The 12,407-nt window shown below is 40.2% G+C and overlaps 1 protein-coding gene across 2 annotated transcripts in view; it reads right to left on the reverse strand.

Annotated features, from left to right (window-relative positions):
* The window catches only part of Strn (striatin), an 89,915-nt gene that overhangs the window by 18,894 nt on the left and 58,614 nt on the right, over positions 1-12,407 (reverse strand). The window contains exons 7-11 of one of the 2 annotated variants that reach the window (XM_029531240.1): positions 11,548-11,683; positions 6,665-6,775; positions 4,379-4,465; positions 3,780-3,923; positions 752-888 (exon numbers count right to left, since the gene is read on the reverse strand). In XM_029531240.1, the coding sequence (XP_029387100.1) occupies positions 752-888; positions 3,780-3,923; positions 4,379-4,465; positions 6,665-6,775; positions 11,548-11,683 (615 nt within the window). The remainder of the gene's footprint in view (positions 1-751; positions 889-3,779; positions 3,924-4,378; positions 4,466-6,664; positions 6,776-11,547; positions 11,684-12,407) is intronic. The other variant, XM_021217517.2, reaches the window with a different exon arrangement.

Raw genomic sequence — 12,407 nt, forward strand, 5'->3', positions numbered from 1 at the left:
GAAAACATGGTACACCCAAAGAACTTACAAAGGTTAAAACAAAAAATCTGACAAAGAAATATGAGACAAAGAACCCCCCAAAATGCCAGAGTTCATTTTGTACTTTTTACAATATTGGAATAGACTACTGGCATGTTTAATAAAACAAAGAACTACCAGTGGAAATAGGACAGAAAACATAATATCAATTTTTCCTGAAAGAGAAAAAAAGTGTATCTGTGTTAGAAAGAAACCCAAGTTCCATCAGCTACTGGGTAAAGTCTTCATGGTTTAGGTGGGAAGACAGGTATGCAGTGGGAAACTCTGCCTCTAGCCATTATGAACTAGGTAACTTGGAGGACCCCTGTTGTGATGTTAAAGAGACAAGAAGTGAGCATGCAGCAATGAAAGGAAGCCACACAGTGCAGGGAGCACACACTGGGCAGGACCGAAGGAGCAGGCCAGGGGCTGCAAGGAAGAAAGATATCGGCTCATCACAGGTGCCTAAACGCCACCACAGGCCACACTTCCTTCTTCTACCTAAAACCAATGCACATTTTAGAGTGACCACAGATAAAGGCAGTCTCTAACTTTAATTGCCAGGCTATTTAGAAAATAGTAGCTTATTTTTATATCCATCTTTGCAAAGTTTGAAATTAAAACTAAACCAAGATCCATACTTGTGAAAAATTTTACCTCTGCCATCTTCTGCAAACTCAACAATTAAATTTTCAAACAGGTTAACGATGTAACAAACAGAGCTGCTACTTACATCATAAGCTAGAGAGTCTGCTTCATTGGCCACTGTAAGGCCTGCTAATTCTCCAAGCCCCAGCTCGCTCTCAAGGGCTTCGTCTGCTCCCATGATAAATGACTTCCCAGAAGAAGGAGGAAATGTCAGTGCTTCCACTGAGGGAGACAAAGGCCAAGTTACACACCTATACAACTCGCAGTGAGTCTTGCTTGCTTGCATTATGCTTCTGGTAAGTGAACATGTACATTTTTACTTGATCTATTTTGGGGTTTGTTTGTCTGTCTGTCTGTCTGTCTGTTGGTTTTTTTGAGCCTAGGCTGGCCCAGAACAAAGGTAATTCTCTTGCCTTGGCCTCCTAAGTGCTGGAATTACAGGCCTGAGATTATACCTCTATTACTGTTAGGAAATTTTGCAAACAGTGAAATTTCTTGATTAAAAAAAAAAAAAACCAAAAAACAAAACTTAAAGACTGCTTTTTCATATATTATCCTGCTAACAGCATCATCTAATTAGAAAAATAAAAGAGAAACAGATCTAGTAATCTACTGTTCTTTCCTTTATCATTATACAGAATATAGTAAGTCTAAAAGTAAGTTTTCTCTCTATTTGATATTTTATGATAATTACTCAAATAATGTCTATCTACCAATACTAAGTATATCAACAAATAGTTCTTGCTGTACGTTCAACAATGTTGATCTCATACAAAATAAAAACCAATGAATTCTATAAGCTGGAATACTGTAGACATTTCAAAGTGAAAACTCTACAATGTGCCTGTCTAAGAAAACTTAATATACACTGTTAAAAGTCAGAGTTATCTCCTGAAGTGAGACAAGTGACAGTGGTAAAGGGCCGCAGAGCATGCTACATTAGTAATATAGAGCATTACTACTTCAGTAATACTCTGTTACCTGATATGAGGGTGACAGTATCAACAGTCAGTGGCTACTTCTGAGTTGTGACGATTTAACGAGATGTTCCCATGTTTTATTTCTTTAAATATGTCTTAAAGTCTATTTTAAAACTCTAATAGCTGTCTACTGTGTTTCATGAAGGAGCGTCACTGTGTAATCAACTTGAATATTCTTACTTGGTACCTCTGAACACAGAAGTTCAACCGTTCAACACGTACTACTGAAGAACCAGTGAAAAGCAAAACAGTAAACTAAGATCTTATGAAAGAAAACTATTCCAGCATGGCGCCAGGGCTCGCCTTTCCAGAGGAAGATACTCCACTGATCAGAAACATTTCATGCAAATTTAATAGTTCAAAGAATTTGCTGAAGAGATAGTATCTTCAAAAAAGCAACAGCAAGTTAACTGGGTTGAGTGCACAGTAGATCTGAAAGCTGTTTGTGGTGCTGCAGTTACGTTTACTAATGGGTACTTGTTGAGCCCATTAAATAATGGTTATCTGCTTTAAAAACAATAGTGGCATCTGGGTGTGTACAACTTTAACCCCAGCACTCTGGAGGCCCAGGGAGATGAACTTTGAGGCCAACCTGGCGGACATAATGAACTCAGGCCAGCCAGGGATAAACAGTGACAAAAACTAGTACTAGTGACAAAAACTCAAAATCTGTCAGAAAAAAGAAAATCACTATCAGAATAAAACATAACACAAAGTAAGGCCCTCTCAAGCCACACATGCACGAGAGCAGCAGTGAGAACTAAGCTTCCCCTAGAACGCTGCAGACCCTCTGCAGGGGTCAGCGACCCTAGCTCTCTGCAGCCTGAGAACTGTCCAAATGTAGTCTTCAGGTCAAAACTTCAAATAACAACTCCTGTGCACCTAGGAGACTAGGGATTCCCCAGGTGTCTTTTGTTTGTCCTATTTCCCATTTCTAACATTTTTATAAGTGAAGTAAAAACGGCCTGTCCTGCAAACAGTAAGACTTCTTAAGACTTGTGGAGCAGAGCGCAGCATGGGTTAGTGGGGTAGCAGTAGCTAATGTTCTAGAAGGTCTAGCCAGGGAGGGGTCAACAGGGATATTGGTCTGTACGTGGGTGGGCATCTTGCTCTCTGGGTCCTCAGAAGTGAAGAACTAGGTTACCTTGCGTAACTACATAGTGCTGCCTTAATTAGCTTTTAGAAAACCTACAAGATCTCAGATACCACACCAGGACTAAGGGAGTTCTCCCTGAGTGCTGGGGGAAGACTCTTTAGTAACAGGCGATTAACTGTAAAGTGAGCAGTCCTGCCTTTCCTTTCCTCCACCCCACCTCGCTCATGTCTATCCACGTTTCTCCTTTACCTCAGTGCTGGGGATGAACTGAGCTCTGCGTGAGGCAAATGTCATTTCACCAAGTGACACACATTTCCAACCCTTATCTTTTTGCATTTGTATACCATGGAACTGCACTGTGAAAAACTCGAAACAATCAAAATATTTTAAAGAAAGAATTCTATTTCAAATCTAAAGTACAATATGTAGCATTAAGGCTGAACTTGAAAATCATCAGTATGATTGTATACTAAATATAAAACAAAACAGAACTGCTCTACGTGATGGCTATAACTACATTTTTAAAAAGTATATGCCAACAGAAAGGACTTTTGAAGGGACCAAAGAAACATGGGAAACAGAAAATATCACAATAATAGGTGGCTGTCCCTCCATTCTGTTATTGTTACCTTGAGACAGGGTCTCATTATGCAGCCCTTGGCTGGGTTGGAACTTGCTATGTAGAGCAGACTGGCCTCAACTCATAGAGAACTAGTTTCCTCTGCCTCGGAGTTCTAGGATTAAAGCATGTGTCATCATGTCTAGTGTCGCTGCATTTTTTAAAACGTATTTATGCTGACTTTCAAAGTGAACACTTAGTACCAACTTTCTGACTCAATTTCCTCACTGCTGGCTTGGAGTTAACACTGTTAATTAACACCGAGTTGCCATGGAGCTAGGGAATACTCAAAACCAGAAACTATGCCCTTTCACTCCAAATCACAGACTGACACTAAAGACTGCCTTAAGAAAGCGGATGTGTGCAGATTGTGTGCTCTCTGAGGTGGCTCAGTTCAGCCCTAGGTCCATGCGCTCACCTTCATCTGCCCTACTGAGCTCCTGTTCAGGAAGCCTGGAGCTGCTGGGTCTGGAAGGGGAGCCAACAGATGGCTGCAAGGAGGGAAGTTCATCAACATCTCTCAAATTAGCAAGCATATCTTGTAGTTTTGACCTATTGGGCCCTAGCCAAAAGAGGTGGGAGGGCAGAGGAGGAAAAAGAGAAAACAGAATCACTCATCTCATAAAAACTACACAACAAACCTTTTTACACTGCCAACATTTACCTTCAAAATATCCTACTAGATTCATCAATAAGCAATAGTTAATTTTGAAGTTTTCAAATTGTAAGAGTTTACTACTGCTGGAAAAGAATTATATTTAAATTTATATTTTATAAATTAATGGAATCACTACACAAGAAGGAATGTCATTTCCAACATGTATCATTAAAAGGCATACTTATCTACAATGAAGCCAATGACTAGTGGTCTAAATGAAGACAATCACAGATCACGAGCCAAATGTGAACTCAGTCGAACAGTAACGCCCCTGCTTGCTTAAGTTAAGTTACATTCATTGCCTACATCCTGAAGCTACGGAACCCAGAATGAAGTCTCATGCCCTATTGACTACTTACCTGGGCTTTGATTCTTCATTCTCCCACATCCCTGTTTTGACTGTTTTATATAGGATAGAGGCTGAAACAGATCTTCGGTAGTTTTTCCTGTTATAAGTTTAATTAAGAATGGGAAAATCTTACCCATAGTCCGTTATGGTATTTCCTATACCAGCAAAGAATACAACTATTTCTAAGCAATTTTAACTAATACCTAGAAAAATTTAAGATAGTATGACTGGAATACACAATTTGACTGGATATATTTACACTAGACCAATTAAAAACATCAAAAAGTTTACAATGGGTAATGGCTCAATTAAAAAGTGTGCTTTGGTTGCTTATAAATTAGTGTTTTGGGCACCAACTCAAAGTGTTAATTCACTTTTCCCTGATTGCCGATCTCCACTTGTCCTCTCACTACTGCTTTACACAGGAACAAGTGAGCATGACAGCCAAGCTGTGCTGACCTCAGTCTACACTCCTTTCCTCAGTGCAAGGTGCTCACGGTCTACCCAGAGTCGGACGCTGATTCACTCAAAAAGCCCATGTGCTGTATGTTTAAATATGCATCTCAACACCCAGTGCAGGGACTCCCATTGCTTCTATTAATAGCAATACGGTTCCAGTCAAATGGTGCAGTTTTAGATCTTAAGGGCTAAATTCCAACTACAATGTACGAGCAGATGAGTCACAGAAGTCTTGGCTACCTTTTCAATTAAAAGAGCTTTACATTCCAAGATACCCATTATAATGTAATGACCCAAATAAATATAAATGTTTCTAATGTACAATATACAAATTTTCTTCAACATTTTAGTTTAACTGGCTCAGACTTCATTCTAGAAAGCCATAGCAACTCATGTCTCAATCTATTTCTTAAGTTTAGCTTATCTGAATAAAGGAATGAAACAGCCTTGTTTTAATGTCCCCTTTCCTCACTCTGATCTACTCTGAGGTACGAGCAAGTGACCTCATCGCTCAGGGATTCTATCACTAGTGCTGTCATCGCTAGTGGACATGGACTTCATGGAGTTCAGAATTTATAAATTCTAAGACTTCAACACTGAAATGTCTTAAAAATAACTACCAGATTGTAATGCAAGGTCTGCAGGAGTGACCGCTCTTGATGTTTTACCATAATTAAAAAGCAAGGGGGAATATAGCATATCCTTCCAGTCTTCTGCAATTTGTAAGTACATTTCACACTAAGTTTAGATTTGAACCTCATTTTGTACTAGTTTCACATGTCAAAGGACAAATCCCTACTGCCATGAAAAGGAAAACTCACTATCTACCATGTCAGCGAGTAGACGCCCAGACGGTGGCTCACTCTTATTCTCCCAAACACATGGTTGTTGTTTTTCTGAGACCTGGGACATCTCTAATCCCTCATAGAACTAACTGTGATCCTGACCTTCTGGTCCCCCAGCCTCTCCCTCCAGAGTGCAGGGACTGCAGACATGAGCCACCACACTCCCTTTATGCAACTCCAGGGATGAGCCCCGGACTTTTGCATGCATGCTAGGAAAATACTTTACCATCTGAGCTACATGCCCAGTCCCTGAGAGGCTGTTTAATATTATCTTCATCCAGGTTTTGATATGTAAGGATTTGCATTTCCTTACATACATACTAGATCTACTGACAAACTTTTCATTTGCATAATGAGTTATATGATCCACAGGGCTAAAATTTCATTTGGCTTCCGTTTCTAATGTGGCATACATTTTACTGAAACGAGGAAAAAGGTAATTGGTAATACTGCTATAAATTAAATTGGCCAAAACATTTACATTAGAAAACAGACTCTTTTAAATGATATGTTTGATTGTGTGCCCTGTATAGCATATACAGATGAGAGCAAATGAACTGCATGTTGTGAACATATAAGACTATTCAGGGGTAGAAATTAACTTCTTTGTTTCAAGATCTGAAAGTATAAGCAATCACTTTGGTGGACTGCTAGCAAACTGAATTAAGTAAGATTTATAAATTGCCACCAGAAATAAATATCCTTATGAGAGAGCACATAGCTCTCCAAAAGTCAACTCATCCCTGTTCAAATGCACGGGCCGACATTCTCCCAAATCTTTACATGTTTGTTAAAATTCATATTCATATGTGATTTTTAAGTTCATAGTCAAACACATGTGGCTTAATTTCAACCCCTGAGAGGCAGTGAGAAGGAAAGAGGCCAGGAACAGAAATGAAAGAGAGTAAGTAGTCTTAGGAAAACTTTGAGAACAAACGTGGGAGATGGAGAGATGCAGAGGTTCTGTTTATAGATACAATGTTTCCACTTACTCTTCACCCCCTTCTTCCCCNTCCTCTCCTTTTTGTACTGCTCCTTCAGTTTGGAGATCACTCCCTGGTCCACATTCCAGGCTTCAGGCATGAGACACTGATCTTCCTTTTCTAAACAGAGTGAGATAAACAGTCTTTCTTCAATGAAATGTCGATCACTAAGGCAATGTCTGAAAGACACAATGATTCACTCACCAAAGCGAGCCATTCTTATACTCATACATATGACATACAAATGTAACACCTAAACAAAGAGCAATTCAATTTCCTAATTAACAAAGCATTTCCATTGAAAAGGACAGAAAAAATAAACCTAGATATTTCATTAACTCTAAGCATGATATATCACTGCCAGTGTATTTCATATCCTACATATACAGTGATAGAAGATCATTATTAAAAGATACAGAATCATTTTAAATGGTCTTTGCCAGTTTTAGAACTCTGGCCCGGCAGATCAGTCAGTGCCTTGTTCAGCCATCATCAGAGACACTTCCTTCTGCAGCAGACAGGAACAAAACAAAAGACTAGAGCCAGACAATTTACAGAGAGTGAGAGACCTTGGGACACTCAGCCCTAGAAGTGATGCCACCATCAAATCCCTTCTCTTAGGGCTCAAAGAACCCACAAGAGGGAGCAGAGGGAGTTTAAAAGCCAGAGGAGATGGAAGACACCAAGATACCGAAGTCCCCTAATTCAACAAGATCAAAGCTCACATGAACTCACAGAGACATAGGCAGCAAGCACAGGGCCTGTGTGAGTCTGCGCCACATCCCCTGAGTATGTACTGTGGCTTCCAGTTTAGTGTTTGTACATGATTCCTGAGTGTGCAAAAGAGTAGGTATGCAATTATTTTGCACTCTCTTGGGTTCTTTTCCTTTTGTTTATTTGTCTTGTCCAATTCAGATGTGTTAATTTCTGTTTTACATTATTACATTTTATTATTAAAAAAAGATTTTGGAGGCATATGTTCTGGGCACGTGGTGCTCATTTTATGAGCAATGCTAGGTCTCCACTGAGTACCAAAGGAGCAGGAATTGTCACCTACAAGACCCAGGACATGGAGAGTACTTGATCAATATGTTTGTTGAATTAACGCTGAAATTACCTGAAAAAAAAATCAGAATAAACAGAAATCTATTTTCAAAGCAAGTCAAGTTTACTCCAACTTCAAAAAGTATCTGTTAGATCTGTGATATTAACATCTATCAGTAGTAGGAATAGTGCATTCTTCCAGAAGGACTAAATAATTTGAGAAAATGTTCATTTTTACCAAATCTTTTTAAAAAATTGTTTTTGAGAAAAAATTTTTTAATTTATTTTTTAAGGGGTGGGATGGGAGAGAAAGAGAGAGAGAGAGAGAGAGAGAGAGAGAGAGAGAGAGAGAGAGAGAGAGCGCATGCAGAGCTACAACACATGTGGTCAGATGACAACTTGCTGGAGTAGGTTCTCTCCTTTTACTATGTAGGTTCCAAAAATCAGACTCACGTTGTTAGGTTTGGCAGCAAGCACCTTTACCTGCTAAGCATTCCTGGCAGCCTTAAAGACTTGTAATTACAGTTTCAAGGCACTTGTACCAGCAGCAGCAATGGTAGGTCACAGACCACAGACCACATCAATTCACCTGCCCCAAGGTCACTAGGCTCTTGACCTAAGTACAACCAACCAGCCAACCGTCAGCCAATCTCTTTTCCTCACGAGATTTACAATCTAGTTCTCTGAACTTACACAAAGTTCTGTGCTCTGAATTTTACTTATAAATTTTTAAAGTTTATTTTTGAGACAGGGTCTTATGTAGTCTTAGCTGTCTTAGAACTCACTATAGATAGATAGACAGACAGAAAGAAGTCTGGCCTCATCTCATAGAAATCCACCTGCTCTGACCCCCAAGCTCTAGGCTAAAGTTGTGTACCATCACGCCTGGAAATTATAAAATTCTTTTAAAAACAAAATAAATAAAAGAAGACCAGGGGCTGGAGTGATGGCTCAGAGGGGTTAAGAACACTTACTGCTCTTGTGGAGGACCTGAGTTTAAGTGTAAGTGCCACATGGGTAGATCATAACAATCCACAGCTCCAGTCCCCGAGGCCTGACACCCTCCTCTCACCTCCTCAGGCACCAGGCATGCACATGGTACACAGACATACATGCAGGCAAGGCACTCATACTGGTAAAATAAAATAAATCTAAAGATAAAAATCGAGATAAAATTCATGGCCAAGCTCCTGGCAAACAGATCTCCTATCAACAGAGGCCCTCTATACATTCACATTCATTAACAGATCTAGCACACGATCACCATCTATTTCATGGCACACTGAACTCAACTGTACATATGCTGGTATATACCAAGCGACACTGGGCTGCAGCTCTTTGGTTGGAGAGAAGAAAGTTATACAAGGCAGGTAGAAAAGCCAGTAACTATGCCTGCAACAAGAATAGCAATGAAAGATTCCATATTATCTCAGCAACATGGAATCTCTCAGCAAGTGAGCTCACTATGGCACAGTATAATATGAACCCAACTACTGCATTTTGGAAACTATTCTCTAAAATACCTAAATAAATTGAGAGATAAGTTCCATCGGAAAATGCAGAAGAGAGACCTATAGCACTTTCTACTTGGTTTTCAAATATTGGTGTCTTGAAACAAACAAACAAACAAACAAAAAACCCTCTTTAGATACCTGTTGTGGCCAGGCGTGGTGGCGCACGCCTTTAATCTCAGCACTCAGGAGGCAGAGGCAGGCGGATTTCTGAGTTCCAGGACAGCCAGGGCTACACAGAGAAACTCTGTCTCGAAAAAACAAAAACAAAAACAAACAAAAAAAGATACCTGTTGTGTTTCTTATTGTAGTTGTCTGAACTTATTGTAGTTGTCTGAACTAGTTGTATATTTTGCTTTAAAAAAGAAGGGGAGGGCTGGTGAGATGGCTCAGTGGGTAGGAGCACCCGACTGCTCTTCCGAAGGTCCAGAGTTCAAATCCCAGCAACCACATGGTGGCTCACAACCATCCATAACAAGATCTGACCTCTTCTGTAGTGTCTGAAGACAGCTACAGTGTACTTACATATAATAAATAAATAATTATAAAAAAAAAAAAAAAAAAGAAGGGGAACAGGCAACAGCAATAGTCCCAGACTGTGTCCCTGAAGGTTAGGTCTTAAAGGTAACTATATACATAAAAAAATATGTGATTTAAGGAAATAAAGAGAAAAATCTAAGAAATTATTACTACATTAGAATATTAGCATTTACTGCTGGGCAAAGGCTGGCTGGCCAGCCAGCATTGGAAAACATTTTTCACTGAGTTCAGAGGCTGTAAAGACAGCAGAGTTCAGATGTACTATGGCGCCCTTCTCTCACGGGAGGTTTCAATACAAATAAAAAGTAGTGACTAGTGACTTGTTTCGCACCCCAACAGTAAAAGTCGCTGAGCACACACAAATGCCTCTAACACTATAACAGGTTCTGAGTAGGTCAAGGGGTGGGAGTTTCCCGTAATAGAAAGCATCGGTCAGATCGCCTCCCTCTTGCAGACTAGTGCTCCTGGATACACACAGTGTAAGATAAACAAGTTTATTCTGTGAACTGATCATAAGATGCTCATTGTACAGAGTTTCAGACATAAAAAAGTTTTTTAAAAACCTGTATGGTTTGTATTTAAAAAGTGTGAGGCAACCTGTTTGCTGAGCTTCCCTAAGAGCATTTCTAGTCACTAGAAAGATCAGTAAGTGTAAAGAAAGAAAGCCTTTAGTGTAAATCAAGAAGGAAAACACACTGTGGTTTTTCCTTTTATAATTTTAGAATTCTTTCATTTCTTTTCTTCAGAGAAAAAAATGTATACTTAAGTAGGACTAAATTAGTATTTCTAATGTCTGTAGCTAAAAGTATCAAATAAGATTTTGCTGGATATAAGTAGTCCCATGTTGCAGAACTGTGGTCGTGGTTCCAGCTCTCAAATCTACTAGATCAATCCTTCAAGTAGCCTGACTGCCTGAACAAAAACCAGTGAGAAGCTCATAATGTGGTACATCTACATCTAAACAGCAGTCAACAGTTCTATAAAATAATGTGTCACTAACAGCAATATTTGTATAAATCTATAAAATGTTTGTGTCACTGATCTTTATGAATACTGAGTATTTCAAACACAAAATCATTGGCTCATCTTTTAAAAATTAAGAGGAAGCTTTACAGAGGCACACTTAAAAGTGATATTATAGCATAACATTCTCTCAATACATAATTGCGCAAATGCTAGTCCCTTCTCTTCTGTTTCTTTCTCTTTTATATACATATGCACATACCCAACAGAACTCATCACCTTTGATGGATTTATCACAATTCTTTAAGTACTAGAATAATCTATTACAGAAGTTCCCCTCAAATGTTGGTTATAATCCTTGTTAACAGTTTAGCTGTTTCTAGTTATTTAAAGCAATCTGCACAACCCACGACTGTGCCTGTGTAATATGTCAGATCCTAGGGAGCACAGAAGCTACAGTTCCTAACACAGTGTCATTTACTTAGGATGGAGGACATACGGAAGCCCAAGTCATCCACGCCACCCTCACGCTCAAGCTTTCCTAAAATCTAAGCCGGCAGGCTCTGCTTGTCTAAGCAGAAAGCAAAGCAGCCTGTGTTTTAATTCAGTTCTGTTTCATACTGTACTCCTTACACAGTAAAGGAGGAGGCAGCAGCTACACAAGCTTCCTTATGGGCTCTCGCCCAGCCTAGACAGAAGAGAAGAAAGGGTGGACAAGCTTCACCGAGGTGTAACATTTCAGAACCAAGTGTTTCCCCGACACCGCCCTCCTGGTGAAACATTAATTCCCTATACTTATTCAGACCTCTGACTGGACCCAGCGTGCTCCCTTACCCCAGTCCGTTCCATCGCCTGCACTTCTAGACTCGTTGTCTCCTTCCTCTGATGTGACAAGAAAGTCAAACTCCTTCAGAGCTTCTTTTGTGTCTCNATCTTCACTGGTATCAGGCAATGCTTTTTTCCTAACAATCTAATGAGGGGAGGGAAAACATCAAGCTAAAATAAAAACAAATATTATGCATTTAATTTAAATAAAGAGTTAGTAAAGAAACCGTTTTTTAAGAACGTACGTACTGGCTGTATTAAAGAACTGCGACAACTAACTCAGCCAGACACATTGTGTTCTTAAAAACAAGCACTGCACATCTTAAAGCAGTAATTTGAACTTTGTTCAAAGGAATGATAGATTACTTAAGCTAAAAGAAATCTATATATCGCTGGATAAGTAAGATTTGTACTTAAATTACAGACAGGTTGCTTTCCCCCGCCAGCCCGAGGAGAGGTGGAGAGGTGTTCTCTGGGGAGTCCCCAGGCCTAATCCGGCATCAAGCGCCTTTCCCCGACCCAGGAGGGGTGTTCCCTGGGACCAGTCCCCAGGCTTGATCCAGCATCCAGCGTCTTTCTCCCCCCCCCCCCCCCCCGAGGCCTGATCCGGCATGCGCCTTTCCCCGCCCGAGGGGGGGGTTCGCCCGGGACCAGAAAAGGTGAGAGAGTCACGTTGTGTCCAGAGTCCCTCAGTGGCTAGACTGTGCAGGTGAGTGAATAATCTGCAGAGGCAACACATCTACTGGCACAGGCCCCGTTTTGGGTCTTCATCTTCAGCAAGGTGTCAGATCTGAACGCCAGCCCTCGGTGCACATTCCCTGCTAGAAGTGAGCTTCCCTGCAGAGAGTAACCTGACCACTGAGACTCAG

The sequence above is a fragment of the Mus pahari genome, chromosome 18 (assembly GCF_900095145.1).
Source record: "Mus pahari chromosome 18, PAHARI_EIJ_v1.1, whole genome shotgun sequence".
NCBI classification, from domain to species: Eukaryota; Metazoa; Chordata; class Mammalia; order Rodentia; family Muridae; genus Mus; species Mus pahari.